General features: G+C 38.8%; 1 protein-coding gene across 1 annotated transcript in view; it reads left to right on the top strand.

The window, feature by feature from the left end:
- LOC103178646 (protein diaphanous homolog 3-like) overlaps window positions 1-24,159 on the top strand; it is a 154,132-nt gene that overhangs the window by 16,230 nt on the left and 113,743 nt on the right. The window contains exons 2-3 of the mRNA XM_042334098.1: window positions 3,375-3,407; window positions 14,184-14,363. Of these exons, the coding sequence (XP_042190032.1) occupies window positions 3,375-3,407; window positions 14,184-14,363 (213 nt within the window). The remainder of the gene's footprint in view (window positions 1-3,374; window positions 3,408-14,183; window positions 14,364-24,159) is intronic.

The following is a 24,159-nucleotide window of genomic DNA, read 5'->3' as shown; positions in this document are numbered from 1 at the left end:
ATCCCACCTACACAGAGATAGATTATTGGAATGGATTGCGCTTTCTCTCTGGAGGGACGCATACTGTTTACCTAATTCCGGAAAGTATTAGGTGCAGGTGGCAAGAGCCAAGGATTGGAGACCCCAGGGTGTATGTTGGGATAACTGCTGAAGTCTAACCAGCTAAAATCGCATAGCTTGCCAGTGATATTGCTGTCCGGCGAGCTTTCCCGCTGCTTGTCCAGCTGGAACCACCCTACCCATTAGCACTTTGGCTTGCAGAGTTAACAGGAGCTGATTCGGATGACTCCCTGCCCCAGTGACTGGTTAACCCTTCCAGGTCCTGACGATGAGCCAGGCTAGCGGTGCACTCCCAATACTGTGGACCTGCCTGGCTCTGGAACTGGACACCCATTACCACCACAGAGGCCTGGCTCGATTCCGATATTCCGTTGCCAAGCAGGTCACCTTGGAGCCTGTTCTGCTACAAGGAGACCCCTCTTAGGACACTTTGGACAATATACGGTACCTTTCATTATTGCGTTTTGAATTTTTTTTCAAAATATCCAAACGTAACTCTACCGTGTTTTAGGTATAACTTAATTTCTCAAAGTGTACGGATTTTGAAGCTTGCTGCTTTCGTCAAAGCGCAATGATGTCTTGTTTTCCCTTTTCTGTTATTGGACTATTTTGTTATCAAATTAACTTGTGATTTCTGCCTGATGAGATTTGATTTGTTTATAATCAGGTTTACTTAATTTTGTTTAAAAAAAACCTTATTAATTTAAAATATTTAAAGCAGATTTTACACAATTTTAATAAAAATATTTGTTTTTAAAAATAGATAATTATTTGGGGAGGACAAGTTTGCAGGGCTATGGGGAGAGCGCGGGGGAGTGGGATTGATTTGGATAGCTCTTTTAAAAGAGCCGGAACGGACACAATGGCTGAATGGCCTCCTTCTGTGTTGTATAATTCTATGATTCTATGATAAAACAAACTTGTGAATGACTTAGACTTGTAAGACAATTTGGTCCTTGATTTATTCTGGTTGAGGATAAGTTTATTTCTGTCATCTACTGTAATTTAATCTGACTTGGCTTTTGAGGCAAATCCTGCAAAGAAATGTATCTCTACCAATTTTATCCTAATATTGATAAATATTTTATAATATCTGAAAACAAATTTGAACCAAATTATCTTGATGCAGAGTTAGTCCATCTAGTGAGGCGATCTAAGCATGATTTTCAAGCTTGCTGTTTATGTTGAAGAGCAATATCTGGTTGACTTTTTTCCTGTTATTGGACTTTATTTTGTTATCAAATTAACTGTTGTGATTTCTGCCTGGTGTCTAGAAGGTTTGTTATTAAGTATATTTCTTATTGTTCAACTATTTAGAAGCAATAATGATGCGTTTCAAAAACTAATTTGACTTAGGTGACCTCTAGCTTTGTTGTTTTCGATTAAATTTTCAAAAAAGATTGATTGTTCAGTGTTTTCTCACATAACAAAATGTGTGTTTGTGTTGTTAAAATGCTTCCAGAAATCGAGATTAGTCTGGTTGCCAAACCCTATATTATTATTGCATTTACCAAATATAGCAGTCATTGCAAAAATCATTTGAGGCTAACTAATGAGAATTAATTGATGTAAGCAACAAATAGAAAAATAAATTGTGCATACTAATAAAGGAAAGAAAATATGTTTTAATTGTATATAAAGTAAACTGAAGGACAAAGATCAAAATGTTCCTTAGAGGGTAGTAGTATTCTGTTGGATTGGGTAGTGATAGTGATTCTTCAGGAACCTCTTTTGGTTTGCGGGGCATGTGATGCATGTGGATTTTTTTTACCATGTTTAAGAGTATATCCAAAATAGATGGAGTTCCACATATGCATGTCAAACTATGCATGGAGATTTCCATGTATCCAGAATAGAATACACACTCCCTTTGCAGGATACCTATCCTTCTTAAACATTAGTCAAAGCCAAAATAGTGTGAGTTGTCACGATACAGCTTTTATGTACTTTACAGCTGCCTCCAGAACATTTTTGGCACATTCCCAAAAACAGTTTGCACTTCTGTCTACATTTGCTTTGTGTCCTTGGAGTATCTGAATAAGGGACAGTTTATAGAAAAAAACAATATTTTTTTTATCCCTGATCAACTTCTGATTTTATCAGAAGTTGTCGGTTCAAGCTCCATGTTCGGACTTTGAAATTGGTCTTGGCTAACACTCCAAGTCGGTTTGTGTACTTCCTGGGGAAGCACTGCATTGTTGGAGTACTGCCCTTTGGATAAGATGTTAAACCAAGCTAATATCTGCCTGCTCAGGTGGATGTTAAAGGTCCTCTGACACAATTAGGAAAGAGATGGGGGTTGATCCTGTTATTCTGGCCAACAAATAATAATAATAATACTCCTTGCATTTGATATAGCGCTTTTCACGTCGGGAGGACGTCCCAAAGCGCTTCACAGAACACACTGTAAAGTGAATTGACTGTATATTTGTGGGCGAACGCGGCAGCCAATTGCGCACAGCAATGTCCCACAAACAGTCATAGATTGAAAATGACCAATTTATTATTGTTTTTGGTTTTGGAGGGATTATTATTAGGCGTGTGGAGTAAGTAAACTTGTCCCAAGGTTTCGCCCTGCCTGGAATTGAACTCTGGTCTCTCGCTTGCTAAGCGAGTGCTCTAACCACTGAGCTACAGGACTCCACAGGACTCGCCAAATAACATTTGGCAAGGAATTGATTTCTTTAAATATTTCATTTTGTCTGAATGATCTGGAGTAGCAAATGTTATGCAAAAATAAAATGTTCTTGACGTTCAATTGATTTTTTTACAGTACAGATGTTGAATAATTTGAACATTAACTTAAGTAATTGTGAAATAATGCTGTGTATTTAATTGTTGGTGCTGATATTGTTCCAGTGGTGGTGTCTATTTAAGTTATGATTATGTAAAAAAGCTTAGTTTCATGAGATACCTGTTTATCACCTTTTCAGGTTTTGCTGAGAAATTATTGATTTGATTTTAAGAGTGAAAATGAAGAGTTGGTTTAACATATGGGTTTCATACCTTCAGGTTGCCAACTGCAAAGCTACAGAGATTTGAAAGCAGAAATAACTAATAAATTGATAAGCTGCAAATTTGGAATGATAAGACTGCATTGCATGTTATATTAAATGAGCCTGAATAGAAACATTTATTTGCTATTCACCCTTTTTTAATATAAAAAATCTTATCAGGAGACTATAATAAAACCAGATGAGCAACATTAAAGCTAATCTGTATGTGTTTCACGCTGCATTTTTTTGACAAATTGAATATTTATGTAATAACTTTTAATGCTGTATAATAACTTGTTTTTCTTCTTATTTCTGCAGCATTTAAATATTAAAACATTGACGGATGATGTGGTAAGGATACTTCATTTTTGTGACTAACTTCTTTTGACAGTAAAATGCTCAGCAATTAAAATGTAAAAAAGGAATTTGCATTTTTATAGAAAATAGTCACTACATTTTACAGTGAATTCTGAAGCAGTTTGGGATGTCCTCCTGATATGAAAGGCCCAAAATCAAATGCAAGGATAATATCATTATTACTACTTTATCACATGGAAATAGCTCACTTTACTTTGCAAGTAATTGCTATCATTATAGATGTTTTTGTAAGCAAGCACAACAACCAGTTAAGCCAGTGACACAAAGATCCTTAAGATAAATAACCAATTAATATGGATAATTGTTGGGCAGGACACTGAGCAAAACACCTTTCTCTTTTCAAATTGTATCATGATCCATTTAAATTCTGATTCTAAAGACTGCATCTCTGATGTTCCTGCACTCTCTTACTTGGTTCAGGGCAATTTTATGATGGATTACAGGAAATACATTATAATGCAGCTGCACTGTATTTCCTGTAATCCATCATAAATTTGATGAGAAGAGGCAAGTCGTCTGGAGAGCAGAGAGTTGGCATAATCTAGGCTGGACATGAAGAATGCACGGATTAGGGTCGCACAATAGCACAAATCTGATTATTACGTATGCATTGGCAGGCTTTTTAAGTGAAAATTGTTGACTTTCAAGTTATTAAATCATTATCGTCGACATCACTTTGCTAGGAAGTGACATTGTGCTGACCTGGATGTCAGCCAATTTTTCTTTCAGGGTGGGGAAACAACCATCGCATTCTATGCAATTCTGATGATTGCATGGGTACGCAGTCCAATTCTCCATGTTTTCATGAATAAAAATTGGGGATCCCAAACACCATGTTATAACTGGGCTGCATTTCACTTATTTGTTGTGGATAATTTACAGGTTAGCAGGGAATGTGTTAGAGATTGGGATATTGGACTCATTAAAGAAATAACTTGATGGTAACATAGAATGGTTGATGGTACTCTGGAAAAATAAACTCAATTGGCTGAAGGGTCTTCTTCCTGAAACTTTTTTGTGATATTACCTACAATGATATTCTCACAAATTGGGACAAATTTAATTCAGAAAATTGCATGATATTAAGTGTAATACAAAGCACAGTCATATCCAAAATCCACAGTATGGTTTGACCTGCTCAGCTTTCCCTCACCTCAGTAACGTTGCCTTCACTACACCTTTCCTGTCCGGCTGCTGCGACCCTAACCCGTGCATTCTTCACGTCCAGCCTAGATTATGCCAACTCTGCTCTCCAGACTACTTGCCTCTTCTCGTCACAGGCTGCAGACAATCCAGAAAGTTGCAGCTCGTATCCTCTCCCATGCTAGATTCCACGAGCCAATCACTCCTTGTCCAGCAATGCAAGCTTCCCATCCCCTATTGGATCAAGTTCAAGATCCCTGTTCTACCTCTAAATCCCTCCATGGTCTTGCCCCACTCTCCTTAAACCCAAAGCAACCTGCTCGCTCTCTCCACTCAATGGCCTACTTCACCCCTCCCCATTGCACTCCCCAATCATCCCCGGAATCAGGCTTTCAGGGTATCTGCCCCATGCTCTGAAATCTATCCCAGAGTTCTTGTCTTCTTCAAGATCCACGTAAAACTTTTCTCTTTAATCGTGTTTTCGGCCCTCTTTTCCCACCTATAGCTTGGCTGCAAACCCTGGACTGTTGAGCACCTTTGGGACGTCTTCCCGACTTAATAATCCTTGTATTTAATATAGTGATTTTCACGTCTTCAAATTGCTTCACAGAATATACTGTAAAATAAATTGACTGTATAAATTGACTCGCTTGCGAGGTGAGTGCTCTAGCCACTGAGCTACAGGACTTCTTTATCTACCGACTTGAAAGGTGATAGATAAAGAAATGTTATATTGTTTTGTACGTGTCTGATTTCTCACTAAATTGTTCTGTGGGTAAGACATTCAGGGAGTTGGTGGAAATGCTCAAGTGTGCAATTACAGATTCTTGGGATGGTGCAGTAAAGTATCACATGTTACCCAATGTGTGGATATGTGTCTGCATTGAATCAGTATACATTCAAGAGATGAGAGTAAATTGAATGTTATTATTGTGTCACAATTGGACCTAGATTACAGAAGTGGAGTGTTAAATTGATCTGATACTGGAAACGGAGTACTAGAAACTTTGTGGAAGTTAATGAAAATCTGTGCCCTTAAGAGAAAAATACTAAATAAGAAACAAGTGATTGACAATACGTTTCTAAATCTATATAGACTATCAGTGCCATGTTGAATAAAAATGTACTTCTTTCAGCTAAGATTCTGTAGAGCTTGAATTTATAGGCAGATAGGTGCAGTTTTTTTTTAAAAAAAGTTCATAATCCCCATCACCTTGCTTTAAAAGCAATGTCGCACTCTTTTGGGAGTGTTGATTTATTTAGCTTGCTAGTTAATGGATAAAAATCTGGATCATTGACATCACCGTTAACATCACTTTTTGTTTGCTGTGTATGCACTATGCGGGGAATAATGATTGAGGGTAGCCAACTATTTTAGGAACAACTGATCGGTTTGCCTTCTGGTTTAAATTTCCATTTTTAAGGTTTTGCATATCAAATATAGATGCAGTATTTATTTCACAGAGTATACTGTGAAGTGAATTGACTATATATTTTGTAGGTGAAACGTTGCAGCCAATTACATACAGCGCAGTGTCCCACAAACAGTCATGGATTGAGTGACCAAATTATTATTTAAAGAAATATTTGAAGGGATTGTTACCCCTGGGAAAAGCGATTTGCCAATTGCCTAAAAAATGGGTTCCTACTTACTGCTTGATGAACAGAGGCGAGTGGAGTAAGGAAACTTGCCCAACGGTTTGTCCTGCCCGGGAATCGAACGCAGGTTCTTTCGCTTACGAGGCGAGTGTTCTAACCACTAATCACCCAAGAGACACTCATAAAAACACACACGCATATAGAAGAGACACACTCATCTAGAGATACACACTCGGGGCCTCCGATTGTAGCCCATTTGCTGCTTGCGTCGTATCCAGAGTCGATCCGCTCACAGTGATGTCAAGTAAACGGTGTGAGCGGTCCACTGGCCAGAAACTACATTTATGACGGGTTTGTAGTGGACAGGCTCGTTGTAGCAGAAAATGAGGGCTGCACTTTTCTATTGGCCCAGGTAATATGTAATGTAGAAACATTTGATGTTTATCCAACTTGAAGCTTTTTGTAAACTGATTCCACTGCCATGATAATAGCTTGATGTGAGTAAATTCAATTTTTGTAAAAATTAAAGGACGAATTCATGTTCAGTCAAGTGATAAAAATTATGATCCCTTTTGTTTACTATTGGGGTGGGATGGCACTTTAAACAGAATGAATCTGTGGTGCCCCATTTCTAATACCAATTCCTGAATTAATTATTTCAGAAATGTTACAGTACATTGGTAGGAAGGATAGTCTGAAAATCCTGAAAGTATGGTGAAATATTCTTTACACATGTTGGATTATGGGAAATCTCTGCTTTAAGGGAAGAGACAGAATCTTCCCTTTTGAAGATAAATAGAAGTAGCAGAGTTTGCGAGGTCAGATAACAGAGTCCTAGCCCTTTTATCACTCATCATGAGTGCTTATTTTTCTTTCTACTTTCTATCACTGCCAACACTTTTCTCCCCCATGTTTTTCTGTCATTCAGAACACAGTACCAGGCCTTTTCTCATCCATATCTACCCACAGTACCATTCCTTCTTTATCTCTACTCCCCTACTTGTAAGGCAACAGCCCTTCTCTTTCTGTATTAAATATTGATCAGGTTTCTGGACACACAAATTAAAAACAATGAAGCTCTGGTTGAATTGTGCTCATGGTACAAATATAACATGCATATATGTTCGTATATAATTAAAGAATCTTGATGTGAATTACAGACATGTTATGATCTTATTCACTTATTCTAAATTAACGGATGAGCAAAACGTTTGTTTTTTTTAATGGGAGGGGATTCAGCTGGGTGGCTGACACACGTGGAAACCCATCACTATGCTTAGGAGTAACCAAACTGAGAATTCCATGCATCCAACCTGCACATGGAAATCCCAGAGATTGGTGGGAAAACGCACTCTCTCTGGAGGGATGAATCCTGCTTACTTAATTTTGGAAAGTATCAGGCAGTCACACGTTCGCAAGAGCCAAGGCTTGGGGATCACAGCATATGCATAAAGCTGCTTAGCTTGCTTTTGATAAGCTAAAAGAGTGTGAGTTGTCAGGATACCAGCACCGCCTTCTTCCACCTCCGACGCATCGCTCGTCTCTGCCAATACCTCACTCCAAAGCCGCTGAAACTCTGGTCCATGCCTTTGTCACCCCTCGGCTGGACTATTCAAATGCCCTCCTCGCCGGTCTCCCCTCCACGACCATCCATGAAATCCAGGACATCCAAAACTCTGCCGCTTTCATTCTTACCCGCACCACACTCCACTCCCCGATTACCCCAGTCCTTGCCGGACTGCACTGGCTGCCTATCACAGCTTCAAGATCCTCACCCTTGTCTTCAAATCCCTCCACTCCTTTGCACCCCCTATCTCTCTGACCTCCTTTCTACTCACAACAGTGCCCGTTGAAGAAACAACCATAGGCTTGAGAAGCACTTGAATTAGATTGGTGTGAAAGGTCCTCCCGACATGAAAGGCGCTTTACAAATGTAATTTTGCTTTTTGTTGTTGTTGTTCATTGTTTCCTGTACCCTTATTTCTTGTTTTACCTCCGCATAGGTGCACAAGCACTCTAAGGCTAATCAAATGTTGTTTGTTGTTATTGCTTTTCTCCTAGAGATCAGGTAGACTGATGTTCTTGCTCTGTTAAATGTCATCAGTTTCCTTGCAACTAGAAGGCAATGATAATGTTTTAGATTTGCGATGCATTTGAAAATCCCCCAAAATTGATGTAAAGTCTATTTCGCACCAATGCAGCTTCTGAAGTTGACAATAAGCGCATGTTATGAAGTCCATGGATCAGCAGGAATTGGAACCAGGCCTCTGAAGGCAGACAGCAGCAGCTGTTTATTAAACTAAAGAGTGGATGCCAACTGCTAGCATTTATTTTCATCTCTGTCAACCAACAGAGCTTGTGCACCCTTTCTGCACTTTTTTTTATTGTGTTTGAAAAAAGGAAATTAAGGAAATATTACTGAAAAAAATGTGGTGTTCACTCTTTTCTCCCAAACCAATTGGCGTGCTTTTTTTGCCATTCAAGTTTTAAATTGTTTTTGGAACCTGATCCTGACATCAAATATATAGCTAGTGCTGAATTATGTAAATAAATTTGTGACGGGAGCATAGAATATGAATACTACTCTTCAAACATCTATTTGTAAGGGACAAATTACCTTTTTGAAATATAAAGACGTTTAGGTCTGGATCCAGTTATGCAAAATGCCTTGAATGCTCTGTATCAGAAAGACGATTTTGAATGTGTTTTTGTGTGACAATGTTCATGCATGGGCTTGGTATTAAATGTCCTGCCACTGGTTGAGGACGTCCTCCCGACGTGAAAGGCGCTCTATAAATGGAATCTTGTTGTTGTTGATGAGTAGTTTAAATTGTAACGTAATTGAGAATTAAAAGTTTGTGTGCAAAGAAGACTTGTTTTGCACTTGCTGTAAAGAAAGTAGAATTCTAGTTAGAGATGCTTGAATAAATGCTTTATTTGTCTTGATGGACATACATGATGAAGGAAAAGATGGGTAAATAAATAGGATTATTATGATTAAGATTAGGAAGGGTGGATGCATGTGTGGATTATAAACACCGGAATGGATCATGGGTTGAATAGCTTGTTTTCATGCTGTAAACATTGAGGGGAAAAGGAGTGAAGTACTCTGGATTCTGACAATTGGTGTGTTTCTTTTAAAAAAAAAAGAGCTTTGCCATCTGTTGGGGTCTCCTTCAAATGTACTTAAATTTCACTTTGTTTTCTACTTCCAATGTAATTTAAACATCTAAAACATTGTACAGAGATTTGTACATTCGTGTCTTCAGACAAATGTAATCAATGTGTTAAACTGTTGTTCATTTTGGGCAGTCTCATCCAGTTTCTGGTGTGCAAAGATTGATACCATAAAAATGCCCTTGATTTAGTATCAATTGATCCTGAATTGTCAATCTTTTCTGATGTTACACTGATTGCTGTGAGAGGTGCAAGGGTCATGCTGATGGAGGAGAAGGAGCACTTTAGCATTCTTCAGAAACTATTGCTTAAATTGAGAACATAGAAATGGAGTCCTTCAGTGTATTTCGCCTTGCAAGCGAGAGGAACTGGGTTCAGTTCCTGGGCAGGGCGAAATGTTAGGCAAGTTTCTTTACTCCATACACCTATGTTTACCAAGCAGTAAGTTGGAGCTGGATTGCTGTTCCAGGAATAATAATCCTTTCCAAAAAAATTATGGTTTGGTCACTCAATCCAAACTGTTTGTGAGACACTGCTGTGCTCAATTGGCTTCCGCATTTTGTCCACAAAGTATGCAGTTAATTGAAATTCACGAGGAGAATGTTCTTTAAATTGCTTTTGTCCTGTTTAATTCTAGATTTGTGTCATGATGCATAATTTGGTACATAATCCATTCCAAGAAAAGTTACTTTTTTAGAGGGAGGGACGAAAAGTTGAGATATAAGGAGAGAATAGCTTTTTAAATGTATTTCTTTGTTAGTTGTAAAATGAAGCACAATTTTAACCCAAATAAATTGAAATTCTTTCTCTTTTCCATGACCTGGACTTTTCCATAAAATTAGTCCTTTTGTGGAGCTTTTCGTGGATGTTTTTCTCTTACGGAGTCCTAAGTCATTCCAATACATGATGTATTCTCCTTTGATCCTTTTATAACCTGAGTGAAATATTAAGTTGCTTCTTCCCCAACTGTTTTGAGATTGTTAAAACCCATTTCCTTTCCAGTGCTAGCTTAGTCTTTGGCCAGGGGTCCCGAGATTCTCCCACTCTCCTTTCTCTCCGCACCTCCAAAAAATCCTTTCATTCAGAGAAAGAATGTTACTCATCACCAATCACTGGTACAGCTGCGACTGTTTCATTTATACCCAGAAAAGATATGTGATTCAGAAAAGAGACAAAGCATTATCTGTATTTCGTTTTTGGTGACGAAGTGAAGGTTCTTGGTGTTGTATACCAGATTATTTGTACAGCCAAAAGCTATCTTGTGCTCTTGTCCTATGCATATTAATTATGATGGGCTTTGCATTTGATTTCACACTCGCAGTGAGCATACATTTAAAAGTGCTTCACAAGTACTTGATGTGCAGTGTAGTGGCTGTGCATTTGTTGGAAACAATAGCTAATTTGTGCACAGCAAGATTCCACAAATAACCTGAAGGGCAATTTATCTGCAGAATTGTCAACAGCAAATAGCGAGAAGTTTCCTTCTGTTTTTGAATAGTATCATGCGATCTGTAATGTCCAGCTGAACAGGCAAACTGGAATTCTGTTTTAACATTTCATCTGAAAAATGGAAACTCTTGAGTGCTGCACTCAAATATCAGTCTGGACTTTGAGCTCATATTATGGGGCTTCACCCTTCAGCATAACCTACCCAAAAGTGAGAATGATACCAACTGAGCTAATTTAGAATTCTAATGCCTAATTCTGTGCAGATTGTTATGGATCAGTTTATTCAGTGTTCAGCAGTTATGCTCAAATGTTTTGACAGAACAGTTTTCAGCAATGTGATCTCTGAGTTCAAGATCTCGTTCTCACATTTAAATCCCTCCAAGGTCTCACCTTAATCAACCCACTAACCTGGCTGCTCCCTTTGCTCAGCAAGCACCGGCCCGGCCTGCTTCACTTCATTTGCCCTGGCCTCATCGGCATCAGCTAGTATGAGCCATTCTGCCCCTAATCTCTGGAATTGCATTTCAGATTCCCACTGACTTGCTGGTTCCCTCCCCTTTTCGAGGTATGTACTTATTTGACTGCTTCTGGTCATCTTTTAACAGGAACAACAGATTACATGTGTATAGCGCCTTTCACTTTGGGAAGACATCCCAAGACACCTGATCTTTCCCCTGAGGTATCCTTTGGTTCCCACTCTCAGCTCGGAATCCCACTTGTGAAGATCTTTTAAGAAGTCCTCCTATTGTGAAAAACGCTATATAAATGTAAATTGTATTGTTTACTAACTGTGCAGATAGGTAGCCATGATCTTACCACATCTAGCACATTAACAGCTTCAGCCAATATGTCTTAGATGTATGTAATGTTCGTGGCTCAGCTCAGACTGTTGATTATTAAATCAGAAATTTTAGAATGCTGTAAAAGTTCTTTCTGACTTTGCCGAAGGTGGCATCTGAATTTCATTTATTTCTGGAAATAGTGGTGCTTAAGTTATTTCCTGCCACTTCCTGTTTCCTTCTTTTGAAGAAATGTCATTGAATTGATATATGTGAGGGTTATCTTTATGTAAGTAGAAAGCAAAGGTTCTGATAATCAAGGGTAATTGTTTTCCTTCTCTATCCCCATGGGACAAAAATTCAAGTAAATCCAGCATTAATAAAATTTCTAATAGCTAAATCAACTTCAGAAAAAAAGGACATCATAGTATATCTCTGTTGCTCCAATGAAACTTAAGAGTCACTCAATAATTGCTTGACTATTTAGCCCAGAATTCAGATTTTTAATTGAGACAATCTGCAGGCCGCAGCTTGGAGCGATAACTGTTCTTGTTATCTAAACAATCAGCTTGGTATCGTGCCCATCATAAACTTCTGTGCTGGACTTCAGAGATGTTATACTTCTTTCAAGAGGCAAAGAGTTAATTTACCTTAAAATTGTTGCATTGGTTTCCACTTCTGCAAGGTCCACTAGAGATTGTCGATCAGCACCACATTGATTTGGCATAGTGGTGGAGCTACCCTCAAGCACATGAAAAATGCCTGTTATCAAAATTCTGAAACAAAATTTCATATTGGCAGAGTGTGGTAAAACCTTGTTTCATACTATAAATGGTCCAGATGATGTGAAGTAAATATTGTCGTGTAAATAAATAAGCCTTTGATTTTTCAAATAGCATACTGCTTCGACAAGTATATTTTCCTTTAAATATTTTGTATCGTGATTTCAGAGACACTGAATAGAATTTATTGGACTGTGCTCAATTTCACTAATTTAGTAATTTACTAATTTTCATTTATCCTGCCTTTCACAATGTAAATAATGGAGTCTCACAAAGGAACTTTCTGAAATTTAATTTATTCACTTCTGTCTGACTTTAGTAGTTCCGTCTTGGATCAACCACAGTTATTATTATGCTCTGATTACTTCAGAAATATTTGGTTGATGTTTCCTGTAGTGTCTTCTTTTGAATTTCTGCAGTAGAATCTTCATAACTGATCATTGTTATATAAAATGTCTCAAGACGACACTAAACAGAGGAAGGGATAGGCATAAAATTGTGCTATTTTTCTTTAATGTATTTGAATTTTGAAATGTCTTGAGAAAAAACACATTGAACAATAAATTATTGAATGTGACTTTACAAATTAAAAAATTGTGCTGGGGCATTAAGTCCAATATTATGTAGATTATTTTGTGATTTGATTGTGATGAATGCCAAGTGGACATTATTTGAGAAGAGAGTTTGTACCAGTGTCCTGGCCAATAAGCAAATTGGTCAATGACTCCATGGCTGTTCGTGGAACATGATTGTGGCATATACCTGCTGCATTCGCCCACAAAATACACAGTCAAACCACTTTACAGTATATCCTGTGAAGTGCTTTGAGGTATCTCAACAACGTGATCAGGCACTATATCAAATGCAAGGATTATTATTATTAAAGTAATTTTAGCTGATTATTTTGTTTTCCCATTTTTTAAAGAGAGGAAAAATTGCAAGTAGGGATTTTGCCAACTGTTTTCCAAATTAAGATGGTTGACTTTTTTCTGAATGTTAATGATTTAATAATATCATTAATATTATAATATAATTAATCCTGCACATCTGTTGTCCCCACAACTTTTCAAATGGGTTTGACTCCAACATCTTCTGCATGGGCAGTGTACAGGAAGTGATGATAGAGTGACCTGACCTGGCAGTTCACCTGACATGCTTTTTTTAAAAAGCAGTGAAGCTGGCAAGTCATCACTGGATGTTGTGTGCTGGGATTTTTGGTACAGCAAGGTCCGCCGCAGACTATAGTCCACTGTAAGCCCAAGATCATTCAGTCCTGTACTCCCAGTACCACTCTGTATTACAGAAAGTATTTATTTTGCAAGACAAAGGTTGTTGGATTCATTGAGGCCTTTGCTTGAGTTGATCTATTCTTTCCATAGTGAAATAAATATCTAAAATTTCAATTAATAAGTGACAAGCTACATCAAGGTAAACCTTTGTGAATTTGGTACAGTATTCTATACTACTGTTCCTTGTCAAGTTATTTTTGGCAAGGTTGAGGCAGATTTTATTTCTTCTACCAATGGGTGGAATTCGTTAATTGGTTGCTTATTTCACAACCTGCATTTTTTGGTTTTACTGAAATTGTTTATAATTTTGTTTCAGATTTGAATAAAATATCTAAATCAATTATTCGAGTAAGCTCATACTATATTTTCCTTTTTATGATGTTCTGTATGATAGAGTGATAGGACATGATTTTGTCCCACAGTGCCCAACTTGCTGAGTTTTGAATGAATTTGGAATGTTGAATTGATTTAATTGATCATTAATATTACGTGCATTTTTCTTAACCCCAAACTTTTTTTTCTGTTTTGCAGTTGGATAAGTTTGCTAGTATCCGAAAACCAAGCAGCAGACGTGATAGACCTACAATTCCAAATTTTAAGTGTCCGCCATTATCCAATGGTGACTGGCCTGCAATATCACCAGAATACGATGAATTTTCTTCAAATCAACTGCCAGAAAAGGAAGTTCTTTCACTCTTTGAAAAGATGATGGTAAGTTTTGTCCAATAGAGTGGAAGCCGGTTGAACCTGACACATTGGGACGGCCAGTTTGTCCATCTTAAGAGATGTCCAAGGTTAACCGAAATACCATTTCCTCCCTGCCGAGGAACGTCACCATATATAATAATGTTGTTTCACTTGAAGCAATTTTAACTAAGGTGATTGACAACCTGAAGCCACTTGTGAATGTTTAGGCACTCCACCCAATCCTCTCCAATTTTTAATTGATAGTGATATCAAGTCCATGTGAGATTTCTGCATTAATTCATTTTTGTTTATCCCAATTCTGAAAAACTAAATGTTCAAAGATGATTTGAAAATGCTTCAAGTTTTATTAATAAAGGATGTCAATATCAGTGTCACCAAATAGATACTTCAAATGTAACTTGGAGACAATTGTGGCTTCAGTTTGATATGAGTGGAATATACTTTGAGGTCTCTTGTTTCTAGCTGTCACCGTAAATTGCCTATTTCCAGAAATATGTGTTGTATTTTATCAGCTGCTTATCACTTGGTGTTGTGCTTGCATCTTTAAAGTTTGTGAAAGAGTTGTAGTGGCTGCTAGCTGTCGACCATAAATGAATTTCCAATGTGTTTTTATAAACTCTTTGATGAAAAGGTTGCTAACTTTACATACTGAGTATGACAGGATAGTCTATTGGGACAGACATACCACCAGCTATAAATGTGCTTTGAGTCTGAAAATGTTTTTGGACATTTAAATGGTGCAAAGGAACTTAGCTTAAATTCTATTTGTAATTTGTACTTAAATTATACTTGTAAATGTTAAATATTTTATATTATAGAAAGGTTAAACCCTGTTACACTAGAATGCAGATCCGCATCTGGATGTTTTTCATGCGTTGGGCCATTTGGATGATGAGATTTGATACCTTCATCCCCTCTTTAAACATTTATACATTAATGTTTTTTCAAGAGTAGAGTTGGGTACACTATAGTAGTGCTATTCCTCTCCCAGAATTGAATGCTGCAGAAACTTTGTTGCAAATCTAATTGTTCACATTACATTTTGGAAGGATGAGAGAAAACCCAAGAATTGGTGCTGTGAGAATTTGAGATTCAAGGCTGTCTATCTTATTACCAAGAGTAACAAATAGAAGTGAGAAACCAAGATATCATCCTGCTTTAATTATTTTAAAAAGAGGTTCATGTTTGCATGGCAAGGTCAGATGGGAATCAGAGTGTTGGGAGTCAGAGGTGGACAGTGATGAATGGATCATCACCCGCTACATTATTTCCCTGCAGATATTAGATCCCAGTTGACTTGTTGATTGAATCAAATGCATTAAATCAGCATTAAAATAAGCTATATTGAATGCAATGAAATATCATTGACAACATCTAAATTTACTTTCCTTCATTGTTTGAAGTCACACCTGCACTGACATTTTTTCTAAATCTATAGAGATTATTTCTAACCTATTCAAATAGAATTTGAAACACTCTGTGGAGGTTTTTCACTTTTAATAATAATTCTTGGGCTTGGCATAGCTCCTTTCCACGTCTGTAGGTTATCTCAAAGCACTTTGCTGGATTTACTGTGAAGTGATGACTACTGTCGAGTAGTGCCATGCATGATATCTTTAACATCCACCTGAACAGGCAGACAAGACCTTGGTTTAAAGTCTCATCCGATGGATGGCACCTCTGACAATGCAGCACATCCCCAGGAAAGTCCACTTGAGTAAGCAGGCAGGCCCTTGGCTGAACATTTCCCCAGCACTCCATTAAAGTGTCAGCCCAGACTGAGCTTAAAGTTCTGACTGATTTATACACGTCATACATTTTCTGGTATAAAACATGAAGTGCTGATTTTGAGGTGGTGATAAATATAAAAAATTTACACTTCCCTTTTAATAAGTATTCCACTTAAGTGCAATAAAAATAACATAAATTCTCTCAAGATACAAGCTTTTAACATTTGTTATGTGCCACATAACCTTGACTGACATCTCAAAACCTTTGTATTGAATTAGCAAAATGTAAAATTTGCTAGAAACCTGGGGTGCGACCGTTGTCACCCCTAATTGTATCCCTGTGTTATGACAACCGCTTGGTGACTAGGCGGTCTCTGTATCAAGTCTTCCCTGTATCATGCAAGTTCCCTCTCTTGAGTGAAACTCCACGACTGAGAATATACACACGACGACAGGTAATCCCAATGCCTTATTGCGCAACGAAGGGATGTATTCATCAACGTCCTTCGCACTACCAGACATCTGACTTCAGCAGTAACCTGCTTGTGTTTCTCTCTCCTTCCTTGAGCTTTACAGGACTCGAGAAGCACTGTATAGAAAGCTCAATGGTGGTTTATTGGTCGTTAACCCTATGCCTAGTTTACACTACTTGGAACATGATAACGTTGCAACGTTGAGGAATAGAAAATACCCTGACACTAAACTATGACACGGGCAGCTCACCCAGGTCACAGACTTAGTGTTGCCAAGGCTGTCCTTATCGCTCTAAGATTATATTTTGGTCCTTAGACCGTAAATGCACTTAAAACAAAAACGACTTACTTTGCACAAAATCTCAATATATAGAGAATATCTACATTAATAACCTTAATAAAAGAGGTAGAGCGATAATTTACATAAGGGAACCGTGACAGGGGGTAGAAATTCTACCTGGATTTACTTGATTTTCTTTGTATTTCATAGTTCAGGATTTGGCAAATTCTTAAATGTAGTTTAAGAACCTTGCCAAATTCTGGATTCTCTAAACTAAATAGATAATGCTGGAGTCAGGTTGAATTTCTCCCCAAATGTGACTTATTATGCCTAACTGATTCTTTGGAAGGTTTTGTATACCAGAGAGATCTGATGGCTGAATTTCTTTTCAGTTAATGGTCTTGTGTCAATATTGATTGATCATGACTTGGTGTGATATTTATTTGATCACTATAATGCTTCTCAAGAACAAAATCATAACAGCATAGGACACCTAATGGATTCTCTTCACCTGCTGTAAGTATGTCTTCCAGTGCCTCATGCAAAGCTGGTGAACTGAAGGGTTGGTCCTTCATACCATGTGTGTTAACTTGGCATCTAGGCCATTGACCAATAAAGCAACTCAGTTATTCTTTAAAATTCATATTTCTTTTCTAGTTGGAGCAGCTGTTTTTGTATTGGTACAGAATTGAGGGTATAAGGCTGCTGGAAAAAAAACGTGTTTAATAGCTACACAGCTAGGATGAGTAACTCAGTACAGAAAACAGGTCAGCTTCAATGTGCTACAACATCTCATCATCCAATGTGCAATCATTCACTGAGATTTCATACTCCTCCAGTCAATTAGTAAGTTGTATGTGATTTTACAAAGGGTTGACAGGTGTCAGAAAAAATCAAGTGCTAAAATTTAGTTAACTTTATCAGAGCAGCATTTTAGAGCTACAAAAACAAATTAAAATGAGGGTATGAAATAACAACAGCTTGCATTTATATGGCACCCTCACGCAGGGCAGCATCACATGACTCCTGTGAGGGTGAGGCAAGTGGAATTTGCTGTTGTACTGACTTCCACTTTAAATACTAACTACTGTAAATGTATTTTCCTTGTGCTTCCAAGGGTGATGGAACTCAACGTGAATTATGAACACTTAATATTATTCCAGATTATTAACTATTTTGTCACAAATAAACACAAAAGATGATGTACAAAATTGAAGCTGAAGTTCCTGAAGTACAAAAACAAATATTCTGACAATTTTGTTGTGACCAACCAAACTTATGAGTTTAAGTGGGGTGAGCAAGGGATCGGAGTCAACAATACTGCAAAATTTCCAATAAGTAATTTACAATAATGCAAAATGACATTTATATGCCGCCTTTCATGTCAGGAGGACTTGCCAAGGCACTGGACAGTCAGGGATTCTGACCCGAGTTGGGGGTTGGGATCATGGAAGGTGGAGGGCAAGGAGTGTAGGAGGGTGGCCGAAGGCTTGGTCGAAGAGGAGAGTCTTGAAGGAGACAAGGGAAGGAGCGAGACAAAGGGATTATGGAATGGACCAGGCCTTTGTCACTTCCCTGCAGGGCTATTCCAATGCCCTCCTCGCTGGTCTCCTCGGATCCACCATACACAAAATTAATATTAATTCAGAACTCTGCCTCCCGGATATTCATCTGGACGAAACTCCATAGGTCCATTACGCCAGTCCTTCCCAGGCTTCACTGGCTCCCAATTACTGAACGTTGATTGAGGTGAGAGTGCTACCAACTGAGTGTGGCTGACATCTTGAGAAGGAAAGTGTAATTAAAAGAAGCTGACAGATTTATGAAGATCATGTTTGACCCACCTTGTTGAATTCTTTAATGAGTAGCAGCTGAATTAGATGATGGAAATGTAGTGGATGTGGTGTTTTGGGAATATTAGACTATCTTTGATAAGTTCCCACATAAGTGTCTCATTGCTAAAATAGGGGCACGTGGAGTCATAGAAAAGATTGCAGAATGGTTAGAGAGAACAGAATAAATAGAAAATAGAAGACAGGGAAAAAGTGAATGGCAGCTGCTCAGGAATAAGTATGAAGCGGTGTTCTGCAGGAAACAGTTTTAGGACTACTACTATTCACGAAAAGCACGAATGATTTGGACACTGATATAGGAGGTGTGATGTCAAAATTTGATAGTGACAAACTGCGGGGCATGGTAAATAATGGGAATTACAAAAAGATTCAAGCGGACATTAATAGACTTGCAGAATGGGCAGTAGGTGGCAGATAAAGTTTAATGCAGTATATCCTGTATGGTAAGAACCAAAGGGGATAATGAATAAGTGGATTTAGGGATTCAGAGTCGAAAGACGTTAAAAGTAACAGCATGGGTGGCTAATTTTATTTTAGTCAGCCAGGTATCTGACACGTGCGGAAACCCATCACTATGCTTAAAAATATCAAAAACAAACTGAGAGTTCCATATGTTCCACCTATACATGGAAATTCCAAAGATATTATTGGGATGGACTGTGCAGTCTCACCTGAGGGGGAAGCATCCAATGTTCAAAATGTTCAGAGCAGTGCGGAAAGGTTCCCAGGTGAGTCCACCAGCAGAATAATATCATCTGCAAACAGAAGTGCCACAATCCTGTCAGAAAGGCCTGCAACTATGATTACATACAGAAAGCAAATAGTCCTAGGTTTTATGTGAAGAGGATATAAAATTGTTTTTTTTCTTTTTGGATCAGCCCGGTGTGGAAATCCATCACCATGCTTAAAAGCGTCCAAACCAAGGTAAGATTTCCATGCATTCCACCTACACATGGAAATCCCAGAGATAGATTGTTGGAATGGCATGCACATTGTCTCCCTGAAGGCATGCATCCTGCTTACGTGATTCCAAATTAGTAAAGTAGCATCCACACCAAACTATTGAGGATTCACATGTGCATGGAAATTTCCCTATGTCTGGAAAGGAATGTACATTAATAATAATAATAATAATAATAATCCTTGCATTTGATATAGCGCTTTTCACGTCGGGAGGACGTCCCAAAGCGCTTCACAGAACACACTGTAAAGTGAATTGACTGTATATTTGTGGGCAAACGCGGCAGCCAATTGCGCACAGCAATGTCCCACAAAGAGTCGTAGATTGAAAATGACCAATTTATTATTGTTTTGGGTTTTTGGAGGGATTATTATTAGGCGTGTGGAGTAAGGAAACTTGCCCAAGGTTTCGCCCTGCCGGGAATTGAACTCAGGTCTCTCGCTTGCAAAGCGAGTGCTCTAACCACTGAGCTACAGGACTCCACATTCACTCTCCCTGGAGAGACACATCCTGCTTATCTAATCATGGAAAGCATTAGGTACAGATTGGCAAGAGCCAAGGCTTGGGGACCCCAGAGTGTGTGTTGGGGTATTGCTGGAGTCTAACCAGCTAAAACCGCATAACTTGCCATTGATATTGCTGATCGACAAACTTTCCTGATGCTTGTACAGCTAGGACCACCCTACCTGTTAGGGCTTTGATTGCAGGATTAACAGGAGCTGAGTGGGATGACTCCCTGCTCCCAGGGACTGGTCTGCTCTGCCAGGTCTTGCCAAAGAGCCAGGCTGGCTGTGCTGTCATCAGCAGTGGGCTGGAATACTGCCCGTTGTCATCTACCCTATTCAATGATATAAAAGTGAAGAGGATATATAAATTATATAAAAACCTTAATTTAGACCATATTTGAAATCCTGTTTACAGTTCTGGTCACCATACTGCAGGAAGGATATTGTAGCACCGGAGAGGGTACAGTGGCGATTTATGAGGATGTTACCAAGAATGAGTGGATACAGCTTTGAAGAAAGATCGGATAGGGTTGAGCCTTTCTTTGGAGATGAAGCGATTGAGAGGAGACCTGCTCGAGGTGTTTTAAAATTATGAAAGGTTTAGATAAGCTTGACAGCTTGATAAACTTCCAATTGTTCGAAACCAAAGCGAGGAGGCATCAATAAAAGATAGCCAGAAGAAATATAGTACAATTTACATTTATATAGTACCTTTCAAGACTGCAGGGTATCTCAAACCTATTCACACTGCGAGCTGGGCAGCTGAGTGGTAGAAGGTATGGGAGCCGAAGAGGGTGACTAGATAACCAAAAGAAGATCTAAAGGTAATTCAGGAGTTTGTTTACTTTGAGGGTAGGTATGTGTAACTTGTTTTTGGAAGAAGTGCTTAAAGTGGAACAATCCATGTATGATTTATCTTTAATCACATAGTAAACCATTTTCATTAGGTATTTAAAAAAAATTAGCACTGAAATTTCATTCTTAACAAGTTGGATTTTGATCCAAAGTACTGAGTAATGCTGACCTCTATCTAATTTAAGATAATTCTCATTTAGTGGCAGATGTGATAAATTAATATTTGAAGAATAAATGAAGATTGTGGTTGGCTTCTGAAGGGCTAGGCAGAAACAAAAAACTGAATCTCCTGTCATGTGCTTGTGCAAGATTGATGTGTGTATATATAGATAGGTAGTCCTCTTTACAAGAAAACCAAACTGATCAAGCTGTGAACTGCATAAAAAGTGCAAATGTTTGCTTTACATTCTTCAGTGTCATCTGCAGTGATTTAGTGTAGATATAATGAGTTGAATTGCACCTCCACTCTATGTACACTCCTGGTAAATTAGGCGGTTGTTCATTGATGTGAAAATTTATTGATTTGTGTTTTTTTTTAGTGAGAGGGAGGAGTCTTGGCTACATAATTGGAACGCTTGTCTCAATGCATTTGTTGTGTGAAAAGGCAGTTGTCAAGTTGATTCATGAGATGTGTTTGTCAGGGAGACTAAGTCAGCACGAAGAGATTTCTTCAGGGATCAGGTAAATTAAAAAATAAAAGATTTAGCAGCACTGAGTTCTGACTTCGGAAATGCCGTAGGAAGCAAATCTAAAAGAAAATGCAGTGAATTTTTTTTTTAAATGATGGGAATTGTATACTGCTACTACTATAGTGAATTAGAGCAATTAAATATTCCTTGGGTTCCATGATTTTAGAGAAGAAAATGGTTGTTCTACTATGAAACAATTCATGAATAGCAACCAAATTACAGCCAAGATCTGTTTTTGATTATGAACAGTATCGTGTGGAAAAGGCCGACTAAAAATGCTGAAGAAAATTTGATTTGGATTGAGATCTTTTACACCTAAACAGCAAAGTTATGGACCAGTGCATTTGACTACTTAACACTTACCTTGTAGAATCTTGGATATGAGTGTGATAAGCTCACCCTTTTCAGCTGTGAATCTTGTATAGATGATGCTTCAATATATAAGACGTTGAAGCTAAAATAGTGTTTTAAAGAAAACCAGACTAATTGAATTTTGGTATTCTTGATAGACACAATCTGGCTGCATTACTGTTAGCAGATGGCAAAATTATATTGCCATCTTTGGTTGTTATTCAACAACAAGTTGCATTTATATATTGCCTTTTACATAGGATAACATCTCGGAATGTTTTATAAAGATGTTGAGCAAGGGAGAGGGGTGTGGCGAGGTGGTCATGGGCACATTTAAAGAAGTAGATTTTGAGATGGAACCTAAAGACAGAAAGGAAAGGGGGTGAAACGGAGGGGAAAAGGAGGGAATTCCAGAGGTTACAAGTATTAAAACATGAGGTTTGACCACCTCTCCCTCTCTGTGTGTCTCTATCCCACCCATTCCCTGTGAGTTCAACACTCACCAACCGTTTCCAGTTTCATCCCAATTTGGAAGAAGAAGGCACTGTTCACCACATGGTATGGAGGGAGTGGGTGGACGAACAGCAAACATTAAAACGGAGGGAGGCAAGTGGAGGAGTAGGGCAAGAGAAGATTCGAGAAATAAGCAGGAACCAGTATATGGATGGATTTGTAGGGATGGTGAGGATCTTGACTTCAGTCTGCTGGGAGATGGAAAAATGAGTGAGGTTTGTGGTGATGGACGTTCAGACTTTCATTTTAGCATTGTTTTCAGAAATACACAAACTATATATTTTAAGTGCACATGTGCATGTGGTTTAAGCACACCAAATTTTCATAGAATGTACAGCACGGAAATGGGCCATTTGGCCCAACCAGCCTGTGCCAGTGTTTATATTCCATGTAAGTCTCCACCCATTCCTTTCTCCCTTAATACCATCTGTTACTTTCTCCATCGTGTATATTGAGCTGCTTCTTAAATGCATCTAAACTATCTGATTTGTTCTGGGCAGTGAATTCCTTTACATTGGTAGTTATTATTGTGTGCTGAACCATTATTTTTTAGCCCTGACTAAAAAGATCACACAGGACAAATAATAATAATGCTTGCATTTGATATAGTGCCTCATCATGTCATTGAGACGTCTCGAAGCACTTCACAGAATATACTATAAAGTGGAGTGATTGTACATTTTGTGGGCAAAACACGGCAGCTAATTGCACACAGCAGTGTCCCACTAACAGTTATGGATTGAGTGACCACATTATTATTTTTCTAAAGGGATTATTAGTCCTGGAAAGCAATCTGCCAATCGACTAAAAAAACGGGTTCCTACTTACTGCTAGGAAGCAGGCATGTGGAGTAAGGAAACTTACCTAAGGTTTCACTCGCCTGGGAATTGAACCCAGGTCCTCTTGTTTGCGAGACGAGCTCACAAAAACAACAACTTGGATTTATATAGCGCCCTCCACGCCGGACGGCATTTCAGAGCGTTTCACATTAGTGGATCCCGAGGCTAAGCTAAGGGGAGGGGGAGGAAGGTGACCGAAGGCACGGTCGAAAAGAAAGGTCTTCACCCGAGACCTGAAAGTGGGAAGAGAGGGGGTGAGGCGAAGGGAGTGAGGAAGGGAGTTCCAGAGCCTCGGGGCATAGTGGCTGAAGTCACAGCCGCTGAGGGTGGAGAGGAGCACTCGGGGGACAAGGAGGAGGCCAGTCCCGGTGGAGTGAAGGCAAAGGGCACTGGTGTAAGGAGAGAGGCGGTCAGAGAGGTAGGGGGTGCGGAGGAGTGGAGGGATTTGAAGACCAGGGTGAGGATCTTGAAGGCGATCCTCTCTGGGACAGGCTTCCAGTGCAGTCTGGCAAGGACTGGGGTAATCGGAGAGCGGAGTTTGGTGCGGGTAAGAATACGGGCGGCAGAATTTTGTATGACCTGGATTTTATGAATGGTAGTTGAGGGGAGACCAGCGAGGAGGGCGTTAGAGTAGTCCAACTGAGAGATGGTAAAGGCATGGACCAGGGTTTCAGCGGCTTTTGGAGTGAGGTATTGGCGGAGATGGGTGGAAGAAAGCGGTGCTGGTGAGGGACTGGATGTGGGGGAGG

The sequence above is a fragment of the Callorhinchus milii genome, unplaced genomic scaffold (genome assembly GCF_018977255.1).
Source record: "Callorhinchus milii isolate IMCB2004 unplaced genomic scaffold, IMCB_Cmil_1.0 Scaffold4, whole genome shotgun sequence".
In the NCBI taxonomy this organism is placed as follows: Eukaryota; Metazoa; Chordata; class Chondrichthyes; order Chimaeriformes; family Callorhinchidae; genus Callorhinchus; species Callorhinchus milii.
Note: the sequence above shows the minus strand (reverse complement) of the source record. Positions and strands in the feature narration are given on the sequence as shown.